Genomic DNA, 16,299 nt, shown 5'->3' on the forward strand with positions numbered 1-16,299 from the left:
ATTTCCCAGAGCACACCCTTTAAAACTCAAAAGCTAATTTTGAAATGAAATTATTTCCTGGTGAAAATAAGCACTGACTTTGGTTGTTTTTCCCAAATAGCGAGCTGAGTTGCTGAGCAAGCTGAATGAGGTCCAAGCTTCTGACGCAGAAATGAAACTTCTGTACACTACATCCAAACTGGGTATTGGGGAGCGCATGTATCAGATTAAAAGGTATAGTGTTATTTGGAAAGAACCATTCTGGTTCTGGCTGAAAACTAGGCAACCTTCTTAGCTTTTTTTTTTTGCTTGATTTATTTTTTTCTCTTCTTACTGCCTACAGGTTCTTCGGAATAGATTGATTTAAATAATTTTCTTTTTATCTGATAATATGGTAGTTATTTTCTTGTTTGAATGACATCTTCTTGAGAGGATGTTAGTTAAAATAAGTTGGTCTTCCCTTTCATAATGGCTGAGGTGGCTGACAATTACATCTGTATACTCTTACAATTAGGCTAAACTACGTAATTGGTGGATAAACATTTACTTTTTTGTTGTATTGGAAAACACTGACAGAGGTGGTCCTTAGTTACTGGATTTATCAAGAGCTGCGTTTGGCAGAAGCTGAAATAAACTATAAAGATGGTTTCTGAAGAAATTAATAACTATCAGTGCAGATTGTGCTTAGATATGAATTCAGCAATCAGATCAGCTGAGGCTTTGCCTCACAGAGTTGTGAAAACCTCCAAGAATGGACATCTTGGAGAACTGGGTTAAGCTCTCTGGGTAACGTCTTCTGTCGCTGCGCTGCACCTGAGGTGTGGAAGTTTTCCCTATTTGAGTAAAACCTTGGTTCAGGCTCAGGCAGTGACTTTTGATGAAGTCCTGGAGAACATTTACCGAAACATAGTTCCCGTGTTGATGTTTTGTTCTAGGATGATACAGGAGCCAGGGACTGCTGCACCTGAAAAGATCAGGAGCATCACTGGCGCAAACAAGAGAAGACACAGCTCAGGTTCAGAATCAGAGCCTGAGGAAGAACCCAGTAGCTCTGAGGAGGAGAAGGAAGAGGACAAACAAGAAGTTGAAGAGTCCTCAGCCAGTGATTTGAATACTGCTGAAAAGCCAGAAAGAGGTGTCAAGGCAGCAGTGGCTGAGCAGCAGCCGGCTGCTCCCCGTGTGCCGGTGTGCCAGGCTGCCACCAACAAACCATCTTGCAAGCCTGCGGTTTTCATTCCAGTGGACAGGTCTCCTGAGATTCAGGTGAGGCGCTGTGAACCATAAAGTGCTTATCAAGGGGTTGGAGATGATGGAATCTGCCATCAAATGAGGTCACTGCAGGCAGCATGGCATTATCTTGTGTCCCTTACAAGTACCGCACGCAGCAGTGTGCACGGCAGGGTCCTGTTCTGGCAGGTTGTACAGGCACATGTCTGAGCTTCAGGCCTGTCTCCTCTAGCAGAAGGAAAACTAGTTTTGTGCTAGGCTGTAAGCATTGATCTCTAGTTTTAAATAGAGAATTTGTTAGTGGTCTTTTATCGTTCTGTGCTGGAAAATCCTGTGAAGTCACTTTTAGCTCTCCATTGTGCTGTATCTTGTGCTGGGTAGTTTTACTCTGTTTGCTGGAGGGAGGGCGTTCTGCAGAAATGGGAAAAGCTCTGCATGTGTCTGACCAGATGAGACAGAGTTGTGAAATGGGTTTTTGTTTGCAGTGCTCTATTCATAAACTCAAGGGGCTCAGAAGTTTCCAAAAATTGAAGTGCAGGGCTTACCAGCTGCTTTCTGGGAAGCTGTTCTGATGGCCAGTTCTTGGACATGCTGGTGTGATATTAACTGGTTTAGAGCTTTTCCAGGCACAAAGCTTGTAGAATTCCTTTTTGTGGGTTTTATAATCTGAGGAAGGTAACAGTTTTCAATCCTGGGGAAAACAAGAAGGGACCGAGAGACAAAACAGTGCAACTAAAATGTATGTTTTACATTATTTAGGAAGCAAGACTAAAGCTTCCAATCCTTGCTGAAGAGCAAGTCATCATGGAAGCCATTACAGAGAATCCCATTGTCATCATATGTGGAGAGACGGGAAGCGGTAAAACCACCCAAGTACCTCAGTTTCTCTATGAAGCTGGCTATGCCAGGTATGAGTCTTTTTTTAAATGCAGGAAATGTAATAAGAAAAATTCGTGCTGAGCTCAGCCACTTCTGGTTGTGTTTCTTCTGATATGGCTGAACTGAACCTGGTCTTTTCTGTGCAGTGGGAGTGGCCCGGTTGAATGGGCTTTTAAAAAATCTGGAGGGAATGAGGCTGACTTGCAAAAGTCTCTTGACATAACAGTTTTTTGAAACGTGTAAGGTAAAAGTTTTCTTCAAAGTCACCAGCCCAGTTTTCATAGAGGATCTTCATTGCCTGCCCGATCTCTCTTAGTGTAACTCCTGCTTACAGAGGTTTGTTTTTACCTTTGCAAGAAAATGTGCGTATTTCTTAAGAACATCTTTGAAAATAGCTGTGGCTCATCTGGCACTATTGGTAACTTTAATAAGCTTGGACAGCTTATAAGATGCTTCTTGTGAGCTGCATCAGGGTGCATCCAGCTTCTGTGCTGCCAAGTTCCTTCCCTGAAATGGACCCTGTCACCAGAGGAGTGTCCAGTGGGGCTGGAGTCCACTGAGCTGGAATTACGGAGACATTTGGCAAAAAAAATAGTGTGATACATGCATCTTCAGATCAATACACATAGAAGGGCAATCCCCAAGCTTCCTCTCTCTTTTTCTTGTAACTGTAGCTGAAAGTGATACTCTTATGTAAGAGATAACTACTTAATTCCAAGCGGTTGTGTGAAAATCCTGTTGTCATCTTTCTCAGTGTATCTCTCTTTAAAACAAACAGCCAAACAACCCCCCCTTCTCTTTCCTTTCCCCTTTAAGTTCAAACGGTGCTATTGGGATCACCGAGCCTCGGCGTGTGGCTGCCGTGTCCATGTCCCAGCGGGTCGCTAAGGAAATGAACCTGTCACACAGGTGAGGAGAAAAAAAGCTGAGACCTGGCCAGGATAACGCTGAGATGCTCTGTGTATGTGATAGACTGAAATTGAGACTTGCACATTGCTTGTTCTACCTTTGGTGAAGAACTGTGAGGAAGGTCCTTACAAACTCCTCTGTGGGGTTGTCTGCGAAAGAGCACATGCAGAGCTGGTGCTGCTAATGGTTGTAAGTTACTTTTTAGGGAGAGCTTTGTGGAGGTGGTGTTTGGGAAGCGGTCCAAGTTTGTCTCCATATGACAAAGCATCCCATAACACTGAAATAATTCAAAATGAAAATGGTATATATCCTAGCATCTAGCATTTTGTGTGTACCAGGCTCTGGGGAGCTGATGGTGCGCTTTTTGTCTTCTCTTGCTGTCAAGTCTTGATTTAGTTAGGTTGAGGGCTGCTTCCTTGTCTGAACGTGAATTTTCTGTTCCTCCCTGCTTTTCCTTGTGGCTTCCCTGGTATTTCCTCACAGAGTGGTTTCATATCAAATCCGATATGAAGGCAATGTTACAGATGAAACACAAATCAAGTTCATGACGGATGGTGTGCTGCTGAAAGAAATTCAGAAGGTAAGTTGATGTCCTCAGTGTTATAAAGGAAAGCATTTTGTATAGCTGGGAAGAGAGGCCAGTTGCTTTGTGTGGATTTGTCACCAACCTTTCAAAGCAAAACCCCTTTTGGTGCTGGAGGTGTATTTCCTCTCAGCCCTTTATGTTCCTGCCCAAGTCCCTCTATATCAGTTTATCTTGCTGTGTAAAATGAGAGCAAGGAAGCAAGTCTTGGGAACTAGGCTGCTTCGTGCAGGGTAAACACATCAAACTCTGCTCAAATATGTGGGAGGCTACAGCCATGAGGATGGGGGGGTTGGTGTTCGTGTAGCTGTGTGTTGTCTTGACCCTTGGGTGAGGGTGTGTGTGCTGAAATCGGTCTCTCTTCTCAGGACTTTCTGCTTTCAAAGTACAAAGTCATTATCATTGATGAAGCCCATGAGAGGAGTATGTACACAGATATCTTGATAGGTCTCTTGTCTCGCATCGTGCCTCTTCGTGAAAAGGTAAGAGCAGCAACATTTCTGTTTTGGATACAGATGGGCTGGGGAGGGGGACGTTAGACATGAGGAGGCTCCGTGTGAGGAGGGACTCTGATGTGGAACTCAGTAGAAATCTGATGGAAACTGTGAAGTAACGCTCAGATAACGTGTTTGTCTTTCCATGCGACTGAAGAAGCACAGAGCCTACAAGAAGGGGTAAAATAGTACATATCAGTGCCAACAGATAATTTTTCAGTCAATATCCAACTAATTTTAGACCCACAGTGCCACGAGGCACATGTAAATAATTAAAATTAGCAGATGCTAAGAAAGCACGATGCTTACTGTTGCACTGGAATAAGCCACCAACAGCAGCTCTTAGGAGGAGATGTTTGGGGGCTGACACCCGGCAGGGTTTGGTCCTGCCTGATGCTGGGGCTGGTGGGCTGCAGGGCAGCACTTGGCGTCTGTTTATGTTTTAATTACAGATGTCAGAGAGGTGGAGAGGGAATGCAGTGGTTTGGGGCAGGTCACTGCCAGCGTCAGGATTGCCAGTGTGGGTTTTTGTGTATTTTAAGACACGTTGCGTTGGAAGCTGCATGTATCCTCTGTCACTTGATGTAGTGCTTTTGTTGTCATAGAATTTGGGTGCTTTGATGCAGAGACTTGTATCTGGTCCTGGGAATAGCTCTGTGTTTGTGTGTAGCTTGGCTGCCACATGCTTTTAGGCACAGAATAACTCGTTTGTGTCCCTGCAGAAAGGGCTGCCACTGAAGCTGATCATCATGTCGGCCACCCTTCGCGTTGAAGATTTCACTGATAACAACAGGCTGTTTTCTGTTACACCCCCTGTTATTCAGGTATCCTCCTCCTCGCTGGGATCTGCATCAGATGTAATAGCTGAAATACAAGGGCTTCCTTTATAAAATTAATTAAAACATAGGGGCACTCTAGTCTTTCCAGTTGGTGCTGAAGTCTTTTGAATATATATTTTAAAATAGTTATTTTGTTTAGACTGTTTTTTCTTTTGGGACGTAGTATTTTTCTTTCCACTTTTATCAGAAAACTGCCCTGGCAGAATCTGATTATCTTGAAGGATGGGAAGTTACAGTTCGGGAGAACTAGAAAGCCTCAATCTGAATTGATGATCTGAAAGAGAGAACAGGTTTTTTTTCTATCTTGGCTGCAATGTTCAGGGTAGACAACACTGATAACTTCTGTGGGTCCCATGTTTTGTAGGTTACCAAAAACAAGAACTGAACAGAAATACAGGGTGAGCTTTTCTAGTCCTCCCATGAAAGCTGCAATGATTGTGATGCAGTTACAACAGCAAACAAACCCAGTTTTGTATTTCCTCTCTAGGTAGATGCAAGGCAATTCCCTGTAACCGTTCATTTTAACAAGAAGACCCCCCTAGATGACTACAGTGGAGAGTGCTTCAGGAAGGTCTGTAAAATCCATCGAATGTTGCCCTCAGGTAAGGTCACTGCCGAGAACCTCTCAAATTCTTCACACTTAACAGGTCTCAAGTTTTCTGGGTTGTTTTGTTTTTATTTTTGTAAGTTGAACATGGGACTGCAATGATGTATTGTGTGTTTTTACTTAGAAGGTTTTCTTGTGAAAATTACCCTTTGATTAAATCCTGGCATTAGCATGCTTCTTCAGGGAGTGGTAGACAAATGCAGTCAGACACCCTGTTCCTCCTTGTTACTTCACAGTATATTTGACCTGTCGTTTATCAAGAACAAGATCGGAAGCTTTCCAAGGTGAAAGACCTATGCTGAGGTTGGTGCTGGTTTCTTGTTTTGCAGGTGGGATTTTGGTGTTTTTAACAGGCCAGGCAGAAGTTCATTCTCTCTGTAGAAGGCTAAGGAAAGCCTTTCCATTTCAGAAAAACAACACTGCAGGTAATGCTATAGAATAAAGGAATTAAACTTTGAATTTATCCCACTGAAAAGTGAGCTTGCTTTGCACCTAAAAGTAAGAGCTTTTATTAAAAAAAAAAAAAATCAAAAACCAAGGGTTGGGGAGAGGGCTCATTGTAGATTATTTTGCTGACTGATTGTTAAGTTTCTGCTGATTTGAATTTGGCAAAAAGGTTTATGTGTATGATCCCTTCCAGTTCCCGATAATCCATTGCATTTCTTCACTTTGTTGTTTTTGAAGTAAAGTGGAACTGCTGCTGCTTGGTGGTGACTTTATTTTCAGGATAGTGGAATTTCCCAAGATGACTTTAGAAAGTCAAATTCTAATACAGCTCAACTAACTGTCTCCTAAAGCTCAAGGCATACAGCTGCTGTGTGTGCTGTGTCGATCCTCTGCATGGTTCCTCAATGGAATTATAGCGTTAAACTTGTGTGTCATCCCTGTCCCCCTGTGACTGTTTGCTGCTTTCATACTGTGACACTTTTTGAATCCCCAAAAAGGTGGGAGTGGGTCCAGTCTCTCCCCACCGCCTTTTCCAACAGGAAGGCATGCTCAGCTAACAGGAATTTCACTGGCTGTTTTTTTAGGAGGAGATGATGGAAAAGAAGAATCAGTGGAAGAAATGAGAAAATTTAAGAAATCAAGGAAGCGGAAGAAAGTTATGGTAATGTGTGATGGCTAGAATTCCTCCAAGAGACAGGAAGGAGCAGGTACCTCCCTGCAAAACAGCAACTCCTAGCTGTGTTTCTCACCGGGCTGTTTTAGATTTGCATGAAGCCTTGTAACCTACATATGTCCCCTCAGGAAATCCAGTAATGCTCCCTGCGCTGGTAGCTGCTGCATTAAGAGCAGCAGAGTGCTAAAATGTGTCCCTGGATATTATGGGCAGGAGATTGATTTCGATTGAGTACTGACCATTGAAACTTTAATGGAAGAAGTTCCAGACTTTCTGGCTCCAGGGCTGCTCCTGATCTCACTGTTTGTTACACAAAATTGGGACTAATGCATCTGTGACGAAGGGTGGCGTTTGGCTTCCACCCAAGTCCTACCTGTGCTTTGTTAGCAGGAGATCTCGATGTTACAGATATGCTGTCCACTGACATCGGATCCTGGTAGCCGAAGGGGCCTGAAATGAAGAAATTTTACCCTTTCCTACTGTCCTTCAAGAGAAGAAGCTAGTGTGGCACAAAAGGCTGTTTAAAATACTTGGGTTATTCCCCCCTACTCTCACAGTTACCAAACGCTGAACCTCAGCCTTAAAATACAAATGAAGTCTCTCAATCCCTCTATCACCTCCAGGTCAACAAATATTTCAACTAAGTCCTCAGTTCTGCTTTCAAAGCAATAAGAAGTGCTGTTTGTGACCCCCCCTTAATGCTCTGTGGTCGTCTTTCCTGTCTTTCTCAGATGCTCCCCAAAATTGATCTGGACAATCTCCCCAAAATTGATCTGGACAATTACTCTGTTGTCCCAGTGGATGAAGGAGATGAAGACAGAGATGCTGAATCCGATGATGATATTGCAGGATCTGACACTGACCTTGATTTAGGAGATGGAGACTCAGAAGAAGGTTTGGCACTTAATGAAATACAAATACCGTATCTCCTGTCACCTATGAAATGTGTGACATAAACCCATTGTCCTTTGCTAGACTGGCGTGATAACACAGCAGACCTGTGTCATGGAAAAGCTAGTAAGATTTTCTAGCTTCAGCTTTGTACCAAATCCTTTACTGGTTTTAAATGAAGTGATGTGTGTGTGGGCTCTGTTAGGACTAATCCTGGAAGTTGACTTATTGTGGTGTACTGAACAATATTGGTTTGTTTCTTCACAGATGAGAAATCGGATTCATCCCTTCCACTCTATGTGCTCCCGCTCTATTCTTTGCTAGCACCAGAGAAACAAGCAAAGGTAAAGGATTTATTGTCACAAGGAGTAAACGATCCTCACGGATATGTGTGATCATTGTCTAAAGTAAAATGTGCTTCATGAGTTAAAATTTCCATCTTTGACTATCCATCAGTGGGCAGGCTGGAATGGCCCAATGGGCAAGTTGGGATAGGATCGGAGCAAGCCTTGCGTGGGCTGGGATCTCCCTAATGTCCCGGCTCAGCAGGTTGGGGGAGATGAAGAGTGACAGCTCTGCAGCACATTAGAATGAGCTGTAGCCCAGGGCACCTCAGGATCTTGCCACCAACAGACCGTTCATACAAATTGTTGCACTCCCTCTTGGGCTGTGGAGGTGGCAGCAGTGGGTCTAAATACAACTTAACGCTGGTGTGTGCTCCATTTGGAGCCCCTCTGGATGTTTCTGAGGGATTCACTGAGCTGGACAGAGAGCTCCAGAGCTGGAGACAGAGAGTTAAGTCTTTGGTCTCACTCTTGGGTGTCACCTGCAATGCCTTATGCGTTGTCATCCCTTTGCAACCCATCCAAGTTGACACCTGTCTTTTTTCTGTTGTTGGCAGTGCGTTTCACATGCCGGTCTGTTTCTTGCAGGTATTCAGGGCTCCACCTCCTGGCACCAGACTCTGTGTTGTAGCCACCAACGTGGCTGAAACATCGCTTACCATCCCAGGCATCAAATATGTGGTTGACTGTGGAAAGGTCAAGAAACGTTTCTACGACAAAATTACCGGGGTTTCGTCTTTCAGAATCACCTGGATATCTCAAGCCTCAGCTAACCAGCGGGCAGGTCGGGCTGGCCGGACGGAACCAGGGCACTGTTACAGGTTAGCTACCTGCCGTGGAGAGGGTTAGAAACAAAAAGCCCAATGAGTGTCAGTGTGAATTTGACAGCTTCCCTCGTTCTGCCACCCCTTTCACAAGAACCTGGTGCTGCTTGAAACGTTTTGGTTTTGTCTGCTCTTCACTCAAATCGGAGAGGTGAAACCAAACATGAACTGTCACTTGGTTTGACAGTTTGGCTTCTCAGGGGCCTTTCTCTTGCTGAAAACCCTTATTTTGGGGGCTAGATTAGTGTGGATTCCACTCCAAGACAACTTTTTGTGCATAAGGCAGCATGCCCCAACCATGTAAATAATTGCATGGTTATGTAAGTAATGCCCACAGCTGCCTTTTTTAAAATCCCTTGCCAATTTTTTGTGCATATTTAGTTAAGATTTCTTTAAAGTCTCCAACTAACACTTCTCGTCCACTAGGTTATACTCTTCAGCAGTCTTCATGGACTTTGAGAAATTTTCTGCTCCAGAAATAACAAAGCGGCCAGTAGAAGACTTGATTCTGCAGATGAAGGCGTTAAATATAGAAAAGGTGAGGTGTAAATTGGCCTTGTTCTACAGCGCCCATTAAAGTGGTTGCCCTTAGGAGCCAGAAACAAACACAGATGTCTTTTATCGTCATTGCTTGAGGCTGTGCCTCGTGTTAGAAATTAGGATCCTGGGATTTTGGTTCTGCAAATTGCAGAAGCTTCTATGAATTCCACCAGGCCTTAACAGACACGTTTGTTCAGGTAATAAGAGCTTTCTTATATTCTTAGTAGTGAAAAAAAAACCCTGTCCAAACAGAGGTTGTGTTTTGGGGGTAACTTGAGCACTCTCAGAAAGCACAGTACTTAAAGTTAGACCTTAAACCAGCCCACCCTAGGCGGTGCCTGGAGTCAGTGGCAGCTAAGGGTGACGCTGGTATTCCCATTTCCTAATGTTTTTGTTCTGAGCATTTCCTCCCATTATATGTCCTTTCCTCTCTCTCCTGGCAAACATTCTAAATGTTTTTTCTTTGGTATATGTAACCAAAGGGGAGGGTTTCACTCCCTTACAGGGCTTCATGCTGTGCTCAGACTCAGTTTTTCGGTGGGAGCCACGTCAGTGATGTACTGAGAGGCGTTTTTTCTCTTGGTGTCTGTAGGTAGTCAACTTCCCATTCCCAACACCACCTCCAACAGAAGCACTTGCAGCAGCTGAGGAGTTGCTGATAGCTCTGGGTGCCTTGAAGGAACCCCCTAAGACCGGAAGGTAAGATGTGTGGTCCCCCACAGATTTCCTCTCAGCACCAGTTATCAAGGCAGTGGGCGCTGCTGTCCTGCCTGCTTTTCCATCTCAGCCCTTGCATCTGAGAGTGCTTTTGTACAGAGACTGGTGGTGTTTGAACAGTCTCTGCTTCACCTGTGTTTGTTTTACTGGCCCTGGGTGCGTTTGGGCAAGGAAAGACTGCTGGGAATGTGCCACGCAGGGCATGTGGGAGCTGCATGGGGAGGAGGAATCTCTGCCCCAGTCTTTGGGGAAGAAGAAAACACATCAAATGAACTGGGCTGACAAAACCGTAAACATAAACTTGTTCTAATGCACAAGTTACTTCATTACGTGACTTTTCTCTTCCTCCCTCAGGCTGAAGCAGCAGCTGGCAGCAAAGCTGAGCTGTCCCATTAGTCCCCTGGGCAGAATTATGGCCACGTTTCCTGTAGCCCCCCGCTATGCCAAGATGTTGGCATTGAGCAGGCAGCACGACTGCCTGCCATACACCATTATCATCGTGTCTGCAATGACCGTCCGGGAGCTTTTTGAAGAGTTTGACAGGTGAGGAGTTAGCCTGGCATCCTGTTTCCAGGATGCATCACCTCGTCACAGCTGGTGCCTCTCTTGCACGGAGGCCCGTCAGCGCATAAGCACATTTCTCATTTCTGCTGTTTTGTGTTTCTTTTAGGCCAGCAGTAAGTGAGGAAGAGGAGGCGAAACTGAAGGGGAAGAGGGCGAGGCTTCTACAGATGCAAAGGATCTGGGCTGGGCAGGGGCCGATGCAGAAGCTAGGAGACCTCATGGTGATGTTAGGTACTGCAGAGGGCGATTTCCCCGCACTGTTAACTTCCATTCTGTTCTCCTCCCCGTCACCCCGAGCTCTCAGCTTTGTACAACCAAAGGCAGCCTTGTGCTGTAGCACTAAGTCCGGCGGTAGATTTTCTAGGCTGTTCTCTGGGCAGCCTGCCAGTGTCCCGGGCTAACGATGAGTGGGAACTGTGATGTGCATGTGTCAACCATGACAGTACTGTCCCACCGTTGGTTTAATTAGGAGAACAGATTGACTGAGTTGTTTTCTCCACCTGACTGTTCACTTCCAGGAGCTGTGGGGGCCTGTGAATATGCCGGGTGTACCCGCAAGTTCTGTGAAGAAAACGGGCTCCGATACAAAGCCATGCTGGAAATCAGGCGCTTGAGGGGGCAGCTGACAACAGCAGGTGAGAGGGTTTGGGGAGGAATTGCTGTGTTTATTCTCTTTTGGGGGGTGACAAATCAACTGGGCTGTTTTTTGCAACCTTTTTTTTTTTTTTTCTCTATTGAATCTTAACTCTCCCTTTATCCCTCAGTGAACTCCATCTGCACTGATGCTGGTCTCTATGTTGATCCAAAGATGAAGCCCCCAACCGAAGCTCAAGCAACTTACTTGAGACAGATTGTGCTGGCGGGGCTGGGGGATCAGGTTGCCCGAAGGGTTCAGGCAGAAGAGCTCCTGGACGAGAAGTGGAAAAATGCCTACAAGGTAAACAGCTTGGTTTGACTGAATTCCTTTTCCCCATCTGTGTCACAGAAAGAACAGTTCTATGCAAAGCCTGGGCTCTGGCTGGATACAGCGTTGGGGCTGCATGAGCTGGCTTTCTACAACTTCTGTCCCTGCAATTTAACTTTCCAGTGTTGCAATTTCCCAGTCTTCATGTAGGAATTGTTGTAAAAGACGTAAGAAGTAGCATTAGTCCATCTTGCAAAGTGCTTGATGTCTCCAGAGAAGGTGAAGCAGAAAATTACGGGGTTATTAAAAACCTCCATCACTTAGGGAAACCATATAAATGTACATCTGAGAGAGACTGAAATTAGATGCCATCAAGAAATGGGATTGTCAGTAACTCATCTGACTCTGCTTCCCCCTCCTGTGCTTTCTTACAGACTGCTCTCCTGGATGACCCAGTGTTCATCCATCCAAGCTCAGTCCTCTTCAAAGAGCTCCCGGAGTTTGTGGTGTACCAAGAAATTGTTGAGACTACAAAACTGTATATGAAAGGTGAGACTGCAGTGGTCCCTATGTGTTCTGCAGGTATGGTGAGGAATCCGGAAGCACCTCAGCAGAATGCTTCCCTTGCTGCGGTGACCGAGTGCTCTCCTTACAGAGTGGTCGTGCCCCCTGGGATTTACGTCTTTGTACTTTCTAGATCTGGACCAGGGGGAAAATTGGCCTGGTTTGTTCTTTGTCTAGCAGAATGGGCTGGAGCAAAGCTCAGTTTCTGAAATAGCTGCTGTGCACCAGTCCTGTTAGACCTGTTGCTAGTCTGTGAACAAAAGAACGTAAATTTGTACAGGTTGACTTGAAGAATGAGATACGGGTAAATCTGTGGAGATGGGAACCTGACCATGAGCCGTACCTCCGGGACTGCCAGCCAGTGGTGGCTCCTGGCAGCCATCCCTCATTCAGGTATGTGTTTTTTCCTTCATAAGGTGTGTCCGCAGTCGAACCCGAGTGGATTCCTGTCCTGTTGCCACCATACTGCCACTTCGGGAAGCCTCTGGAAGATCCTCCTCCGTCTTACTGCCCCGAAACAGGCCGAATTCGATGTCACAGACCAAGTGTCTTCTGTAAGTGTCTTGAAATGTCTCACTTGGTAGATTTGTCCAAGAACTCCTCTCTAGCTCCCATAATGCTGCTTTTAACAGGCAGTCAGCAGAGCAGGAAGGCTGAGCTCAGCTTGGACTGTTCCAAGAGCTTAGCAGCAGTTTGAGCATTTAAACATTGGCATCTTCCCATTGGCATGGCCACTTTATGCCCATCTGCTACCCCTGTGAAAGAGCAAGGCTGGCTGGGTGGTGGCAGTGTCTTCTCCAGTGTTTTTAGCCCCTATGTTGTCACATCTCCCTTGGAAATGTCACCTCTTTGAGCGTGGAGTAGACTTCGTGTGATCTTTCTTTCCAGACCGAGTTGGCTGGCAGCTCCCTGCTGTGGAAGTCGATTACCCAGAAGGTATTGATCGCTACAAATACTTTGCCAGGTTCCTGCTTGAAGGAAAGGTGTGTTCCAGCTCTGGTACTTCCTTGACATTAGCTTTTAGCCCAGTTTCTGGAGGCGATGAGCCTTGTGGCTTCTTTGTGTGTGTGTGCCCGTTCCTCATAATGTGCTGGTGTCTGGAGGAGTTTGCTGTAGTTAGGGGGAAGAAATATTTAAAATACGAAATGGCATGAAAATCAGCATTTGGGTAAAAAAGCCACAAATTTAAGTCCTGTTTGTGCCAAGGGAAAAAGCTATAGCTCATCTCTGTCCATTCTGAGACACGAGTCATCTAGCAAGCATCAGGGTGAGATTGGTATGGAGCCAGGGATGGGAGAGAGATGGTGACAGAGGATATGGGATGGAAATCTGTAGTCGTCCAAGTTAATTGATGATTGTCTCATTATGTACTTGTTATAACAAATCTCCCAGGTCATTGAAAAGCTGGGTTCTTACAGCCGCTGCCTGCTGTCCAGTCCTCTCATAATGCTGAAGACATGGTCCAAGTGAGTTCTTAAAAACAAACTGAAGTTTGTTGTCTCCACTGAACACTTGTAACTTCCTTTTAAATTCAGAAAATTCAATTCTGGGAAGGGTGTTCTAGATCGTGATCTTGGCTGTTGCTGCAGGGAGAGGAAAATGGGTTTTCTTACCAAGAAAAATTGTATCTCAAAAGAACTGGGCGGTTGTAAGGGCAGCACGGAGGAGCACAGGCAGCCTGCTGGTCACACTGAGCTCTGCGGGCTGCTACATACACACACGTTGCTCCCACGTGTAAGGCTGTCAGATGAGCAGTTTCCTTGCTTTTCTTTGCAGTTTGGCCAATTATACTGTGTGTATTTCTTTTCAAAAACATGCTTCCAACAGACCACATTTTTCCTGTGGGTTGGGTTACATTTATAGAACTGTGACCCTCAGGAGAACTGTCAGCTCTTGCTTCCCTTGCTCTCCCCCCAATGTCCTTTCTTGTTTACCAAAATAAGCTTTCGCTGAGTCTTCTATGAGTTTTCATAGATGGAAGGATTTTGAAAGACTGTTAAAAATGACTGGTGTTACCTGAGGGCCCTACAGTTACAAGGCATTTTCCTGTTTTAGTCAATTCAGAGTTCTATGGATTCCTTTTTGCCTTGCTGTGTGCTCTGCAGCTGCACAGCTTCCTGCTCTCAGCAGCAAGAGCAGCCTGCTCTTACTTTTAACAACAAAAAGTTGCAGTGGAGGGAAGAAACTCCTTGAACTTTCTTGATCCAATGGCGTGTCTCTGTATGCAGAGGTCATGTGTTTCTATATCCATACTTAGCCTTTTAAAAATACTGATTATGAATTTGGAGAGGTAATCTGTGCACTGGAACACTGCTGAAGTGTGCTAATGAACATTGTTTTATTGCACCATTTTATTTTGGACTGATTTAGACTTCAGCCCAGGACAGAATCCCTCCTGCAGGCTCTAGTTGCAGAAAACTGTGATAATCACGATGCTTTACTGACTGCGTGGAAGAAAAATCCTAAATGTAAGTGTTCTGCTTGCTTAATTATTAGTTGTATCAGTAGTACCTTGAGCACTGTGGAATAATTTAAGAAATGGACAATTTCACTTGATAAGCTCCAAGTACTTGCAGATTTCTACCAGAAACAGTAGTGCTCTGTGGTGCTTGGTTCTTCTGAAGGACTGGAGTTCCCTGTACTTTAGAAAGCAACATTTATTTGTATCTTAAGATATTTTTTTTTTGTAGTTCTAACAACAGTTAAAATGTTTGGTTTGGGCTTTTGAAAAAAAAGTACTGTGATGGTACTGTCAGTGGATACAGGAAGTTTTTTTTCCAGGTAGAATGGATTTTGTTTGATACTACAGTACCAGATTGTAAGAGTTCTTTATAGAAGTAGCAGACTTTCACAGTAATTCTCCCACACTTGGTACTTTTATGTCTGCATGCAGGTGTCCAACCTCCAGCACTGTCACAGCAATGTCACTGCTCTCAGCCTGCAGCAGGGTGACACCACAGGACCTCGTGTCCCAGCAAAACCGCTCCAGTCCCTGACTCCTGCAGCCATCTAATCACTCCTCTCTTTTGTTCCAGATTTGCTCTCGGCCTATTGTCAGTGGATCCCTGAGGCTCTGCACGATGATGTAGCCAAGCAGTGGCCCCCGGTAGCACTGTGAGGTGCCTGACTCCCTTCTCGATGGGCTCCTTTTCTCCAGGATGTTTGAGAGCTTGGGTTTCCTTGGGAACCTGGTAACACAGATGGACTTGCTGACTGTTGCAATACCTTTTTGTAAGTGAACTGGGTGGTACTCTGGTTTTTTGGGAAGCCCTCTGTGTTCCCAGAAGCCCTACCAGCTGTTTTGCTGGTATTTTTTAATATTAATATTTGGATAGTTTTATCCATTGTATTTTACGGATTTTTTTTTAAGATTCTCTTTGGACTATGTTAGTCATATGGACTGTAATAAATATGTATAGTTCTTGGTTGGGATGGGAGGAATGTTTTCTATCTGGGATGCTGCAATAAGCAGAATTTCAGACCTTTGTGGACCCTTCCTCATGAGTGACCGCAGACCAACGTGCAGACCCACGGGTCTGACCCTGGCCAGCAGCTCTGCAGCCCACAGCCCCTCGCTCACTCCCAGCCCTGCAGCAGGATGGGCCAGAGGAGAGGAAGTGCAAAAGTGAAAAAACTCATGGGTTGAGATAAAGATACTCTAATTAGGGAAGGAAAGGGGAATCACACTCTGTTAATTTGCTGTTGCTTATAACACCACCCTAGGAGAAGGTGGGGGCTGTGCCCCTGCTGTCCCCTCCCCGAGGAAGCTGGTGCAACCCAAGCACAGAACACGCTGGATGCCTGCACCTACTGCTCCCATGTACTTCGGGGGCTGCAGGCCAGGATGCAAGTAACTGTTAAAAATATTGAATGCTTTGTTTTTGAGCAAGAAGGAGGATCCCCTGTTGCAGTTGTGTGTTTATAACATACTTGCTGTGACACCATGCTGTTCAGCAGTAACCACGGGCAGGAGGAGGCTGTGAGCTCGTGCCTCTAGCGTGAGTTGCTTTGTGCTTATGGGAGGGAAGAAGGGAAAAAAGGGAAAAATGAAGCCTCTTTACAAATTACAGCTCCTTTGGGAAACTGCGCCAGAGAAAGTGAAAACGACCCGCACTTCAGGGCTGGGTTAACAAAAGGTGGAGATGCCGGGGATTGAACCCGGGGCCTCATACATGCAAAGCATGCGCTCTACCACTGAGCTACATCCCCTCGGTATAAAAGGGTTTCTGGGCAGCACATGTAGACCGCACTGTGAGCCGCACTCCAGGCCCAGCGGCAGCCCGCTCCGCACCGTGCCCCCCGCACCCCTAGGCC

General features: G+C 45.4%; 1 protein-coding gene and 1 non-coding gene across 2 annotated transcripts in view; one reads left to right on the forward strand and one right to left on the reverse strand.

Moving 5' to 3' along the window:
• The window catches only part of DHX37 (DEAH (Asp-Glu-Ala-His) box polypeptide 37), a gene marked incomplete at its 5' end in the record, with an annotated part of 15,693 nt that extends 590 nt beyond the window's left edge, over positions 1 to 15,103 (forward strand). The window contains 25 exons of the mRNA XM_010085228.1: positions 101 to 213; positions 915 to 1,242; positions 1,966 to 2,114; positions 2,902 to 2,994; positions 3,478 to 3,574; positions 3,946 to 4,059; positions 4,794 to 4,895; positions 5,398 to 5,512; positions 5,847 to 5,942; positions 6,549 to 6,619; positions 7,369 to 7,531; positions 7,796 to 7,872; positions 8,461 to 8,693; positions 9,123 to 9,234; positions 9,829 to 9,935; positions 10,308 to 10,496; positions 10,624 to 10,748; positions 11,036 to 11,152; positions 11,282 to 11,454; positions 11,856 to 11,970; positions 12,402 to 12,539; positions 12,874 to 12,968; positions 13,378 to 13,451; positions 14,356 to 14,453; positions 15,021 to 15,103. Coding sequence (XP_010083530.1) covers positions 101 to 213; positions 915 to 1,242; positions 1,966 to 2,114; positions 2,902 to 2,994; positions 3,478 to 3,574; positions 3,946 to 4,059; positions 4,794 to 4,895; positions 5,398 to 5,512; positions 5,847 to 5,942; positions 6,549 to 6,619; positions 7,369 to 7,531; positions 7,796 to 7,872; positions 8,461 to 8,693; positions 9,123 to 9,234; positions 9,829 to 9,935; positions 10,308 to 10,496; positions 10,624 to 10,748; positions 11,036 to 11,152; positions 11,282 to 11,454; positions 11,856 to 11,970; positions 12,402 to 12,539; positions 12,874 to 12,968; positions 13,378 to 13,451; positions 14,356 to 14,453; positions 15,021 to 15,103 — 3,177 coding nt within the window. The remainder of the gene's footprint in view (positions 1 to 100; positions 214 to 914; positions 1,243 to 1,965; positions 2,115 to 2,901; positions 2,995 to 3,477; positions 3,575 to 3,945; positions 4,060 to 4,793; positions 4,896 to 5,397; positions 5,513 to 5,846; positions 5,943 to 6,548; positions 6,620 to 7,368; positions 7,532 to 7,795; positions 7,873 to 8,460; positions 8,694 to 9,122; positions 9,235 to 9,828; positions 9,936 to 10,307; positions 10,497 to 10,623; positions 10,749 to 11,035; positions 11,153 to 11,281; positions 11,455 to 11,855; positions 11,971 to 12,401; positions 12,540 to 12,873; positions 12,969 to 13,377; positions 13,452 to 14,355; positions 14,454 to 15,020) is intronic.
• Positions 15,104 to 16,122: 1,019 nt separating this feature from the next.
• On the reverse strand, positions 16,123 to 16,194 carry TRNAA-UGC. Its single transcript has one exon. It is a non-coding gene; the product is annotated as a tRNA-Ala (tRNA).
• Positions 16,195 to 16,299: the final 105 nt, after the last annotated feature.

This window comes from Pterocles gutturalis, unplaced genomic scaffold (assembly GCF_000699245.1).
Source record: "Pterocles gutturalis isolate BGI_N339 unplaced genomic scaffold, ASM69924v1 scaffold44580, whole genome shotgun sequence".
NCBI classification, from domain to species: Eukaryota; Metazoa; Chordata; class Aves; order Pterocliformes; family Pteroclidae; genus Pterocles; species Pterocles gutturalis.